This window comes from Artemia franciscana, chromosome 1 (assembly GCF_032884065.1).
Source record: "Artemia franciscana chromosome 1, ASM3288406v1, whole genome shotgun sequence".
NCBI lineage: Eukaryota > Metazoa > Arthropoda > Branchiopoda > Anostraca > Artemiidae > Artemia > Artemia franciscana.
In genome coordinates, this window is record NC_088863.1 from 30,825,879 (window position 1) to 30,837,575 (window position 11,697).

The window sequence follows — 11,697 nt, forward strand, 5'->3', positions numbered from 1 at the left end:
GGATTTCCCCTGGAAGTAGCCCCTCCTGTGTCACTACTAAATCCCTCAGTGACAACCAAGAGAAACAGATTATTGATTAACCAACACAATTCAGGTACCATCAACAACCCTCCCTACTAGACTTAGTTGTGACAAATGACCCTGAATGAATCAATTCTACTTCCTATCACCCTGCAATTTAAAGAGGTTACCCTGTATAGGGTACTGAGATACAGGTGAACTTCAAGAAGGAAAATAAAGTTAAAAAAAATCCTTTACACATTATGATTTGATACAGCAGGAGCTGTCAAAGGTAAAATGGGAGAGCGTGGTTCACAGTGGAAAACATAGAAAAAAGCTGAGAGGCATTTAAGACAGTAGTCCTAGCTGCAAAAAAAAACATATCCAGGTATACTGGTCACCCTTGCCTAAAACACTCCCCTTCCTACCCAAAGAAGTCAAAAGGGCTAGAAGGAGGAAGAAAATGAACCAAATACATAGAGTACAGATGCAACAACCACTATGACATGTTCAAGAAATGCAGAAAAAGGCTAAGAAATTTGACTTATAAGATGTAGATAAGCACAAGAAGGCAATTAAAGCTGATGCAAACCAGAATCCAAAGGGATTCTGGTGCCATGTCTCAGTAGCTCATTCCTCTAGACATGATATACCTGTACATTATGTCCTAGACCTCATGAAAGAGGATGACACAAAATCCTCAGAGACTATAGAAAAAGCAGATTTGTTCAACTCTAGCTTTGGTACACCTTTCTCTGCTTAGCCCATAGCAAACCCCCAACCCACTTCACCAGAGCTACCAATCAAAGAACCAATATACATGACAAGTATAAGCATGAATAACATTCTAAAAAGGCTTAAAAGACTGGATCCAAATAAAGCAGCTGGGCTTTGGTACACCTTTCTCTCTAGCTTTGGTACACCTTTCTCTGCTTAGCCCATAGCAAACCCCCTACCCACTTCACCAGAGCTACCAATCAAAGAACCAATATACATGACAAGTATAAGCATAAATAATGTTCTAAAAAGGCTTAAAAGACTGGATCCAAATAAAGCAGCTGGGCCAGAAAGCCTACAACCCAGAATATTAAACAAAGCAGCTGAATAAATTTCTAACCAAGTAACAGTGATGTTTGGGATGTAACTGCCTTCCAAAGTGTGCCCAAGTAACTAGAAGCAGGTCAACATCAAGCCTATCTTCAAGAAAGGGAGAGAGGACCAAGCCAGTAATTCTTACCCTATAAGTCTTACTTTTGTGGTACACAAGGTCCTTGAGAGCATCATAAATGATACACTGGTATCTTACCTTAAATAAATCTTTCACTTTAAAAATGTCAGCATGGTTTCTGTAAAGGTCACTCAGTTGACACCATGATTAATTTTAATCATTCAGCAATGCAAGAAGAACTAGATGGTCATGTGATTAGGGTTTGCAGTTCAATGTGTCAAAATACAAAGTTCTACATCTTGGACATGACAACCCTAGACAACCTTACCGTATTGGAGATGACCTACTAGAAGCTGTAAGTGAGCAGAAGGACCTGGAGGTTATTGTTGATGATGAACTCAAGTTCCACAGCCACACACCAGCTCAAGTTGCTAAAGCAAACCAATGCAATAGGGCTCATAAAACAAACATTTACCACCAGGAGGCTGTGTGTGGTCAAAAAGTTGCACAAAGCTATTGTATGTCCACACCCTGAATTAGGAATAACCCTAGACTCCCCAACGTAAAATGGACAGTAGAGCACTTGAGAGTGTCCAAAGGTAAGTAACAAAGCTTATATCAGCTTTGCAAGTCAAGCTGGATGAGGAATGCCCTGTGTCCCTCAAACTCCCCACCCTAGTCTACTGAAGGAAGAGACACAACTACTTCTTGTAAACTGCTAGAAAACTGCTCTTTCTCTGATTTTAGTTCTGGAAATTCAATTCCTGTTATTAGAGTAGAATTTAGAGCTATATCAATGCAATTTTTCAAAATTTTGGAAATTTATTTGCAGATCTTAGAAACCTTATAAATTTGGTTTGAGCAAAGATGTGAAACTGAAAACATTTTTGTTATGCTTGATGTAAGCAGAAGTTCTATTGGTAAAATTCTAGTTAGTTGACTTCTTGCTATCTTGGAAAGGGTTTAGGTTAGGAAAATGAAACTTTCAGGGATGTGTATACAGGCTATAGTATGTCCTGGGAAGATATTTTAAAGTACCCACCTCTGCTCCTTCTCCCTCTAGAGGGCCCTGAAATTTGCCTACAAAACAGGTTATACCTATTAAAATTTTGACAAGACAACATTTTACCTTAAATTTCAGTTACTAGTTGCTTTTTCTCTGCCTTTAGTTCTGAAAATGCAATTCCTATTATTTGAGTAGAATTTTGAGCCATATCAATGTTTTTTTTTCAAAATTTAGGAGAAGATATTTGCATATCTTTAAAACCTTATTAAATGGAATTGAGCAAAGTTATGAAGCTGAAAACAATTTTGTTGTACTTCAATAAAGCAGAAGATATATCTTTAAAGGTTCCACTTTTATAACACACATATTTTTAAAGGTCATGGCCCTCTAGAGGGAGAAGGAGTGGAGGTAGTTGCTTCAAAATACCTTCCCAGGCCATACTTTAGTTTGTAGATTCATCCCTGAAAGTTTCATTTTCCTAACCTAAACCCTTTCTGAGATAGCAAGAAGTCAATTAACTAGAATTTTACCATTCTATTTACCAAGCTTTCACTTTTTTAACACAAAGATTTTTAAAGGTCATCAGAGGTCAGGGCCTGGTAAAATTCTAGTTAATTGACTTCTTGCTATCTCAGAAAGGGTTTAGGTTAGGAAAATGAAACTTTCAGGGATGAATCTACAGACTAAAGTATGTCCCAGGAAGGTATTTTGAAGCAACTACTTTCACTCCTTCCCTCTCTATAGGCCCTGACCTTTGATTACCTTTAAAATATGTGTGTTATAAAAGTAAAACCTGGCAAAATAGATCTTCTGCTTAATTGAAGTACAACAAAATTGTTTTCAGCTTCATAACTTTGCTCAATTCTATTTTAAATGGTTTTAAAGATATGCAAAGACATTTCCATAATTTTGTAAAAAAAAACATTGATATGGCTCAAAATTCTACTCAAATAACAGGAATTGCACTTTCAGAACTAAGGGCAGAGAAAAAGCAACTAGCAACTGAAAATTAAGGTAAAATGTTGTTTTGTCAAAATTTCAATAGGTCAATGTTTACCTGTCATGTAGGCAAATTTCAGGGCCCTCTAGAGGGAGAAGGAGTGGAGGTGGGTGCTTTAAAATACCTTCCCAGGACATGCTTTAGCCTGTAGACCCATCCCTGAAAGTTTCATTTTCCTAACCTAAACCCTTTCTAAGATAGCAAGAAGTCAATTAAAGAGAATTTTACCCAGGGCCCTCTAGAGGGAGAAGGAGTAGAGGTACATACCTTCTCAAAATATCTTCCCAAGAAATAGGCCTACTTTAGTCTGTAGACCCATTCCAGAAAATTTCATTTTCCTAACCAAACCACTCTTCAAGATAGCAAAAAGTAGCTAAACAAGAATTTTACCAGAAATATACCCAAATTAACTTATATGTGTAATCAAACTCTAGGCTAGCTTAGGCCTACCTGTAAGGTTAAACAGGTCGGTTGATAATTTCACATTAAAAACTTCACCAGCACTCAGATACACTTCATGAACTGTAAATGCCACTGCTGATTTTATCTGTAGGGCAAAGAAAGCAATTAAATAGTAGCACAAATATTCCCTTTGCATATTCTATTTATTTTATTTATTTTAGGCCTATTTTGATTTTGTATTTCTTCTTTATATTCTTAAGTTGGCGACTGTCAGCGTTCAATACGATATCAGCATCGTAAAGCGGTGTCAATTGAGTCAAAAAGCCGCGTAGTTGCGGGATTCTTCATACAGTAACAGGACAAAATTTGCGGTGAATTTGGATGCCTGTACAGTGCCTTTATACCTTCTAATTGATTTCTTACCAGTTTTGCGTACAAACTTCTTATCACTAAAGATTGTCTTTTTGAAGTGGTAGATATTACCCTGCAAGTTGCGCAAAGCTGGTGGAAAGGGACAAAGTAAAGTGATACCCCTGGACCTCCCTCCCCTTCAAATAAAAGAAATAAATATAGCCCTTAAAATTAATCTAAAACTTCTCGACCAATTACCAGTATTCTTATCTGTTTTTGTTTGTAATAGCTTGTTTAGACTATCCGTTTTTTTTAGAAAACAGGAAAAAGAAGTATCTATACTTTTCTGTTCGAACCCAGATTTAAAATCTCTTCATCATTTTTTACCTTCTTTTTCCACCACTTTCTCAAGAAAAGCTGAATATATTATCATTTCTTGTCTCATTTTTCTATTATCTGAATTTTTGATTTACCTATCTTAAAAAAGAAATTAAGGGAAAGAAGTATTTGTCTACAGTCCCGGTTTCCTGTTCCATTCTCAAAGAGATTCTAAAAACTCAGGACACACTCTAGAAGATGAAAATGCTACATTTAAAGAGTATTGCCGCCTCAGAAAAGATAAAACAGACATTCTCATATGCTTCTTTGGTTTAAGAACATTCTCACCACAATAGTAGTTTTACTCTAATTACTTTCCAAAAATAGGCTTTAAAGAGATAAACATAAGAAGTAATCTAATATATAACAATAGTATTCCCCAAATTTTACCGTTCACGATATTATACCATTTGCTTACTAAAACACCCATTACATGGTTTTTATTAAAACCAAAGTGGCGAAACCTTAAATAGGCCAGTGTATTCTCCTGATGAGCCCTTGTGTTGGGTTGTTGCCTCTGAATTATTTGCCTTTATTATTTTTTCTATTGTTTGGTAAATGACGATTTATACTTATTGACGACATGACTGCCTGTCCATGGATTATTCTTTATGGTTGATTGTGTATGGCTATGCTGTTTGACCTATGTGATTGTATGGATGAGTAGGGTTAAGGCCTCATTCAAGTGCTGGTCTATATTAATCACTAATTTAGGAAAACAGTCTTCCTTTTCTCCTTCTGTCTCTTTTTTTTTCTTTTTTTTGTGCTGTTGCATTGGTGATTTCTCTTTTCATGATATATATAAAATTACTAGACCTCAATGTTTGTAATTCAAATATAGACGTTATAAGACGTTTAGAATATTATAATTCTATTTGTAGACGTCAAAGACATGACGTCTACAAATAGACGTCATATTTGTCGACTATAAATGACGACTGGGACACAGGGACGCAACTACAACGGGGATACCGGGGGGCACAGGGGGATATATAAATGACGATTGGGACACAGGGAATGTCTGATTAGCAATCACCATCAACAAAACTCAAGGGCAATCATTAGAATAATGAGGTATAGATCTGAATACGGATTGTTTTTCCCATGGAAGGCTATATGTTGCATGTACAAGAGTCGGTAAACCTGACAATCTATTTATATGTACAGACATTGGGACAGCGAAGAATGTTGTATATTCGCAAGTTTTACGTAGTTAAAAACATATATATCCCATTGTCTGCACATATAAATACATTGTCAGGTTTACCGACTCTTGAACATGCAACAAATAATTGTCCATGGGAAAAACAATCCGTATTCAGATCTATACCTCATTATTCTAATGATTGCCCTTGAGCTTTGTTGATGGTGATTGCTAATAAAACATTCCCTGTGTCCCCGTCGTCATTTATATATCCCCCCTGTGCTCCCCGGTATCCCCGTTCAAGTTGTGTCCCTGTGTCCCAGTTGTCATTTATAGTTCCTTTTTTCTTTTTATTTTTTTTTTAGGTTTTTAACCTTTTTTTCTAGCCTTTTCAGTTTTTTTTTTCTTTTTAGTTTTTTTTTTGTAATTTTTACCTTTTTCCGTTTTTTGTATTTATTTTTATTTTTTTAGTTTTCTTTTTCTCCTTTATTTTTCAGGTTTTTCCTATTTTTAGTTTTTTTCCTTTTTCAGTTTTTAGTTTTTTTTTTAGTTTTTTTATTTTATTAGTTTTTAGTCTTTTTCTTCTTTTTTTTGTAGTTTTTACCTTTTTTTAGTTTTTTTTAGTTTTTTCTCTTTTTTAGTTTTTTACTTTTTTTTAGTTTTTTTTTAGTTTTTTATCTTTTTTTTAGTTCTTTTAGTATTTTCTTTTTAGTTTTTTTTTGTAGTTTTACCTTTTCTAGTTTTTTTTCTTCTTTTGTATTAATGCTAAAGCCAAGGTTCGAACCTGGAACCTCTCGGACCTAAAATCTGGAACATAACGCTTTACCAATTCAGCTACTTCGGCTTGAGTACATTCGTTTTTGAATTGGTATATGATGAAATAATTCAGACGTCATATGCGGACAGACAGACAGACAGACATAACACACAAACAACTTATTTTTATATATATAGATATATATGTTTTTCACTACGTAAAACTTGCGAATATACAACATTCTTCGCTGTCCCATTGTCTGTACATATAAATAGATTGTCAGGTTTACCGACCCTTGAACATGCAACATATAATTGTCCATGGGAAAAACAATCCGTATTCAGATCAATACCTCATTATTCTAATGATTGCCCTTGATCTTTTTTGATGGTGATTGCTAATCAAACATTCCCTGTGTCCCCATCGTCATTTATATATCCCCCCTGTGCCCCCCGGCGTCCGCGTTGTAGTTGTGTCCCTGTGTCCCAGTCTTCATTTATAGTCGACAAACATGACGTCAGTCGACACACGAACATGACGTCAGTCGACACACAAACACGACGGCAGTCGACACACACGTCCCGGTTGTCATTTGTGTCCCGTTGTCCCAGTCTGTAATTTCTCTTTGAGTGTCCCGGTCGTCATTTACAATCCCTGTTTCCCGGTCTGTAAATACATTCGTTTTTGATTTGGCATATGATGATATAATTTTTTTGTTTTTTTCCATTATTTCTTTTTAGTTTTTTTTTTTTGGTTTTTACCTTTTTTAGCTTTTTTATTTTTTTTTCTTTTTTCTTTTTAGTTTTTTTTGTAGTTTTTACCCTTTTAGTTTTTTTTTAGTTTTTTTAGTTTTATTTTTCTTCTTTATTTTTCAGTTTTTTTCCTTTTTTTAGTTATTTTTTCTTTTTCAGTTTCTAGTATTTTTTAGTTTTTTTATTAGTTTTTAGTTTTTTTTTCTTGTTACTTTTTTTGTAGTTTTTACCCTTTTTTAGTTTTTTTTAGTTTTTTAGCTTTTTTAATTTTTTTTGATTTTCTTTTTAGTTTTTTTGTAGTTTTTACCTTTTTTAGTTATTTTTCTTCTTTGTATTAATGCTAAAGCCAAGGTTCGAACCTGGAACCTCTCAGGCCTAGAACCTGGAACATTACGCTTTACCAACTCAGCTACTTCGGCTTGAATACATTTACCTTTTTTTGCTTTTTTTTCTCCTTTATTTTTCAGTTTTTTCCTTCTTTTTTGTTTTTTTTCTTCTTTTTCAGTTTTTAGCTTTTTTAGTTTTATTAGTATTTTCTTTTTAGTTTTTTTTGTAGTTTTTACCTTTTTTAGTTTTTTTCTTCTTTTGTATTTTTTTGTATTTTTCTAAAGCCAAGGTTCGAACCTGGAACCTCTCGGACCTAGAACCTGGAACATAACGCTTTACTAACTCAGCTACTTCGGCTTGAATACATTCGTATGATGAAATAATTCAGACGTCATATGCGGACAGACAGACAGACACACAAAGAAACAACTTATTTATATATATATATATAGATTTAAAGGGTTCGTAAAAACACTTCGATTTTCCTCTCTTCGTCAATGGATCTTTTATGACGCCACTGCTGACGGTGAATTCGTCTATGCTCGCTCTCTAACCACAATCGGAACCCTAGATCTGACAAGCTATTTTCATCACATCCATCTTCTCCCAAAATTAATCTTTTTGCTGTACTAATCGATGCTGTAATCTGACCAGTGAGTTAACTAATATTTTTCATACTCTTTGATGACAACTATCATGGCGTTCATCATGCCACACGCGTCGACAACATCCAGCTCCATAGCTTGTAGTTTACGAATTAGAGACTGTTTCGTGAAAATAATGTCCTCATAAACATCAGTTATGCAATAAACTCGAAACGAGTAAAGGCACTGAGTCCATCGGACTTCGATTTGATTTTGGCATAAAGGGTATCTGAATTTATCATTTCCCTCAGCTGTGCTTCAATTATCAGAAGAACGCTCAATACAGCTTCAAGTGAGTCCGATCTGGAGGACCATTTTGTTTCTGAAAGTTCCTTAAGATAAAGCTTGCCTATAACATCTTCTTCACTCTTGCGAAATAAATTTAAGATCTTGGATTCACCGGATCTTGAAAACACCAAACCTATTGCGCGTCCAGGAGCTTGATTCACAGCAGTGCTCAGTAATAATGTTCCGTCACTGGGTTATGCATCTGAGGTATTGAATATTTCTTCCTAACTTCTTATATTCGGGTATACATGATTATTTTGCCAAGAAAAGGGTTAATTACCTTCACACTTAAAATTAGTAGTCACTTTAAAAATTATTGTAGGATAATAGAAATGGTATTTTAAGTATTGACAAGAAACCGAAGAGAAATACATATTTAAAAAAGAAAAAAAAAAGTAAAAGTATCACCTGGAATTTACATTCAACTAAAGGACTGTGGATCAACGCAACTTATGCTATAGTATGAATTATCACACTAATTTAAAAGAACACTGTAGTTAGATTTTTAGACTTTAGCTTGTGAATTTTAAAGAAGTAGAAGAGGGTTGAAATTCATAACGGTGTTCTTACTTCTCCTTCCCCTCCTCCATTTCAATCCTTGGCATATATTAGGGTTTGCAATATCCAAACGTTGAAACTAATATATTCTTGATAGTATGAATGTTCTTTATTACCCATCTATAAAGAAAAAAACGATAGAGTACAATATCAAACAGTTCGTGGTAACGAACTGTCGTAAGGAGCAGCCTGGGTCAATAGTAACCAAAGCTAATACCTACAAAAATATGGAATTTCGTATTTGTTTTTGCCAGAAGAGAGATCACAGATGCCTGTTTATTCGTTTTGTTGTTTTTTTCCCGGGGTGATTGTATCGACCCAGTGGTCCTAAAATGTTACAAGAGGGCTCATTTTAACGAGAATTAAAAGTTCTAGTGTCTATTTCAAGTGACCGAAAAATTGGAGTGCAACTAGGCCCCCGCCCACGCACAGTTTTCCCCAAAGTCACTGGATCATAATTTTGAGATAGCCATTTTGTTCAGAATAGTCGAAAAATATAAAAACTATGTCTTTGAGGACGAATGAATCCCCCACAGTCTCGGGGGGAAGGGCTGCAAGTTATGAACTTTGCCCATTGTTTACATATAGTATTGCTTATTTGGAGTATACTGACATTTTCAGGGTGAGGGGCGTTTCTGGTGGTAGGGAAGTCATTGGGTGGGGGTTACGTGAGATGATCTTTCCATGGAGGAATTAATCATAGGGGAAGAGAATTTCCATGAAGGGGGCGCTAGATTCTCCAGCGTTATTTAAAAAACAATGAAAAACTGACTGAAATAAAACAAGTTTTTCAACTGAAAGTAAGGAGCAGCATTAAAACTTAAAATGAACAGAGATATTTAAGTATGTGAGGGGGCTCGTTTCCTCCTCAATATCTCGCTCTTTATGCTAAAGTATTTTTAATAGTTCAAAAGAGCCATTTATTCTAATTAAATGGCTTTTATCATTGAGTGGTTATTCTTAAAGAATTGGAACAAAATTCGAACTTTGATGTAAAGAGCGAAGTATTGCCGAGGGGGCGAACCCCCTCATATACATAATAAAAATAAACGACTATAGAAGTTCGTTACGTAAGTTAATTTGTCAGTTACGCACATTTATTACTAACAGAAATATTCGTAAACAAAATTAAAAATTCTAGTGGCCTTTTGAATAGCCAACAAAAATTGGAGGGTAACTAGGCCCCCTCCCTCGCCCTTTTTCTCAAAATCGTCCGACCAAAACTTAGAGGGAGCCCTTTAGCCAAAAAGAGTTTAATTAATACGCAAATTTTGTTTTAATTATTCATATACAGTGAGCTAAAATCAGAACCTGCCTTAATTTGAAGACGTTCAGAAATTAAATAAAAAAAAGTTTTATTAACTGAAAGTAAGGAGCGACATAAGAACTTAAAACAAACAGAAATTGTGCCGTATATGAAAGGTTGCGAAACTTACTAATTTAATGATATACTTAAACTATCCTTCTGTTTGGAATATTTGGTAATCTGTTCTGAGATTTTCTTAATTTTTCTGAAAGTAACAGTAAAATATCCTAACAAAAGGGTAGTATCATTTCATTTTTCAATTGATGTTCTTTCCAAACATGATATTTGGTAAATTATACTAGCCTATAAAGTATTACTAATATAAAGACTATTTACTAATAGTCAAACTATGATATTATAAGTTAAACTATTTACTAGCATATGCTGTATGACCTTAGTCTCGTAATTCTTAGATATGGAATATCCAGAAAAACTCGTGGAATGGCTGAGCTAATTACAATCCAGCTGTCTCCCTGATGTTGTTATCTTTAGTCCTTGGACATCATCTCTCTCAATCGATGCAACATTTTATTCTGGACTCTCATTCCTTGGAGTTTGTGACGCAAGAATACAACGTAAATATTTTGGTAAGGTCGGTCTTTGTTGGAAAATTCCCCCTTTTTTGGCTTGAACACTCCAAGTGAGGTGCTTTCTGTTCTTTTTTTCTTCGTATTAAGCTCTTCAACCATCCTGGAATTTCGTTTTTATGTGCAGGATTTCTTTAAAAAGCAATTATACCATTAAGTAATTTCGGTTTTATGTAGGCTTTCTTTAAAAAGAACCTTTAAGTATCTTGTATTGTATTGTATCAGATTAACGACGCTTCTTGACTACTAAGGTCCCTGCGTCGGCCCTGCAGTGTATTGCTGCAGCATGATTCGATCTCTGGGTCCCGTATTACCAAGCTAAGGTCAAATCCACTGCACCGCCACAGGACACCTTTAATTATCTTAAAAACCGAAATTAGTTCTTTTTAAATTGTTTTTCAGTAAAAAAAAAGTTTTCGTTGTTAAGTTCAAAATGCAAACATTGCAGAAATCTCCGTTAAGAAACGACATTACCATAAGGGTGTTGACAAAGGGGGGCTGGTACAGTCGCTGACCCTCTTTATGCCTCCAATCATGCATTATAATCATAAGGAGATCCAATCACAAAGATGCAAACAGGTTATCAAAGGCCCGTTTCGGGTCGAAGTGCATAGCAACAAATCTGTTGAGCCACCGGGTGGTATACTTTAGCGTGGTAGATAAGGTCGGAACTTGGAAATTTTGATCAGTTTTTTTTTTGGCTCGATTAACTGAGATTTGGTAGTCTATAGTAGCTTTGCTTGGGAAGTTTCCAAATAGTTGAAAGCGCTGAATTTCGCTTAACATTTTATAGACAGGTATCTACACCCGAGCAGGCTTCAAGATTTTTTGCTTTTAAAATCCCTGACTTTCAAATTAACTTTCAAATTTGAAAATCCCTAACTTACTAATTCAATGAAATACGTAAACTATCCTTCTGTTTGGAATATTTGGTAATCTGTACTGAGATTTTCTTAAAGTCTTTAAGTTTTGTCAGAAAATTGGGTTGTTCCCAATTTATATCTTCGGGTATCAAGATGGCGCTTAATT

At 35.0% G+C, this 11,697-nt stretch overlaps 1 protein-coding gene across 3 annotated transcripts in view; it reads right to left on the reverse strand.

Annotated features, from left to right (window-relative positions):
* LOC136028448 (alpha-sarcoglycan-like) overlaps nt 1-3,825 on the reverse strand; it is a 72,975-nt gene extending 69,150 nt beyond the window's left edge. Inside the window, exon 1 of one of the 3 annotated variants that reach the window (XM_065706291.1) lies at nt 3,625-3,825. In XM_065706291.1, the coding sequence (XP_065562363.1) occupies nt 3,625-3,772 (148 nt within the window). In that variant the 5' untranslated portion in view covers nt 3,773-3,825. The remainder of the gene's footprint in view (nt 1-3,624) is intronic. The other 2 variants (XM_065706301.1, XM_065706297.1) reach the window with 2 other exon arrangements.
* Nucleotides 3,826-11,697: the final 7,872 nt, after the last annotated feature.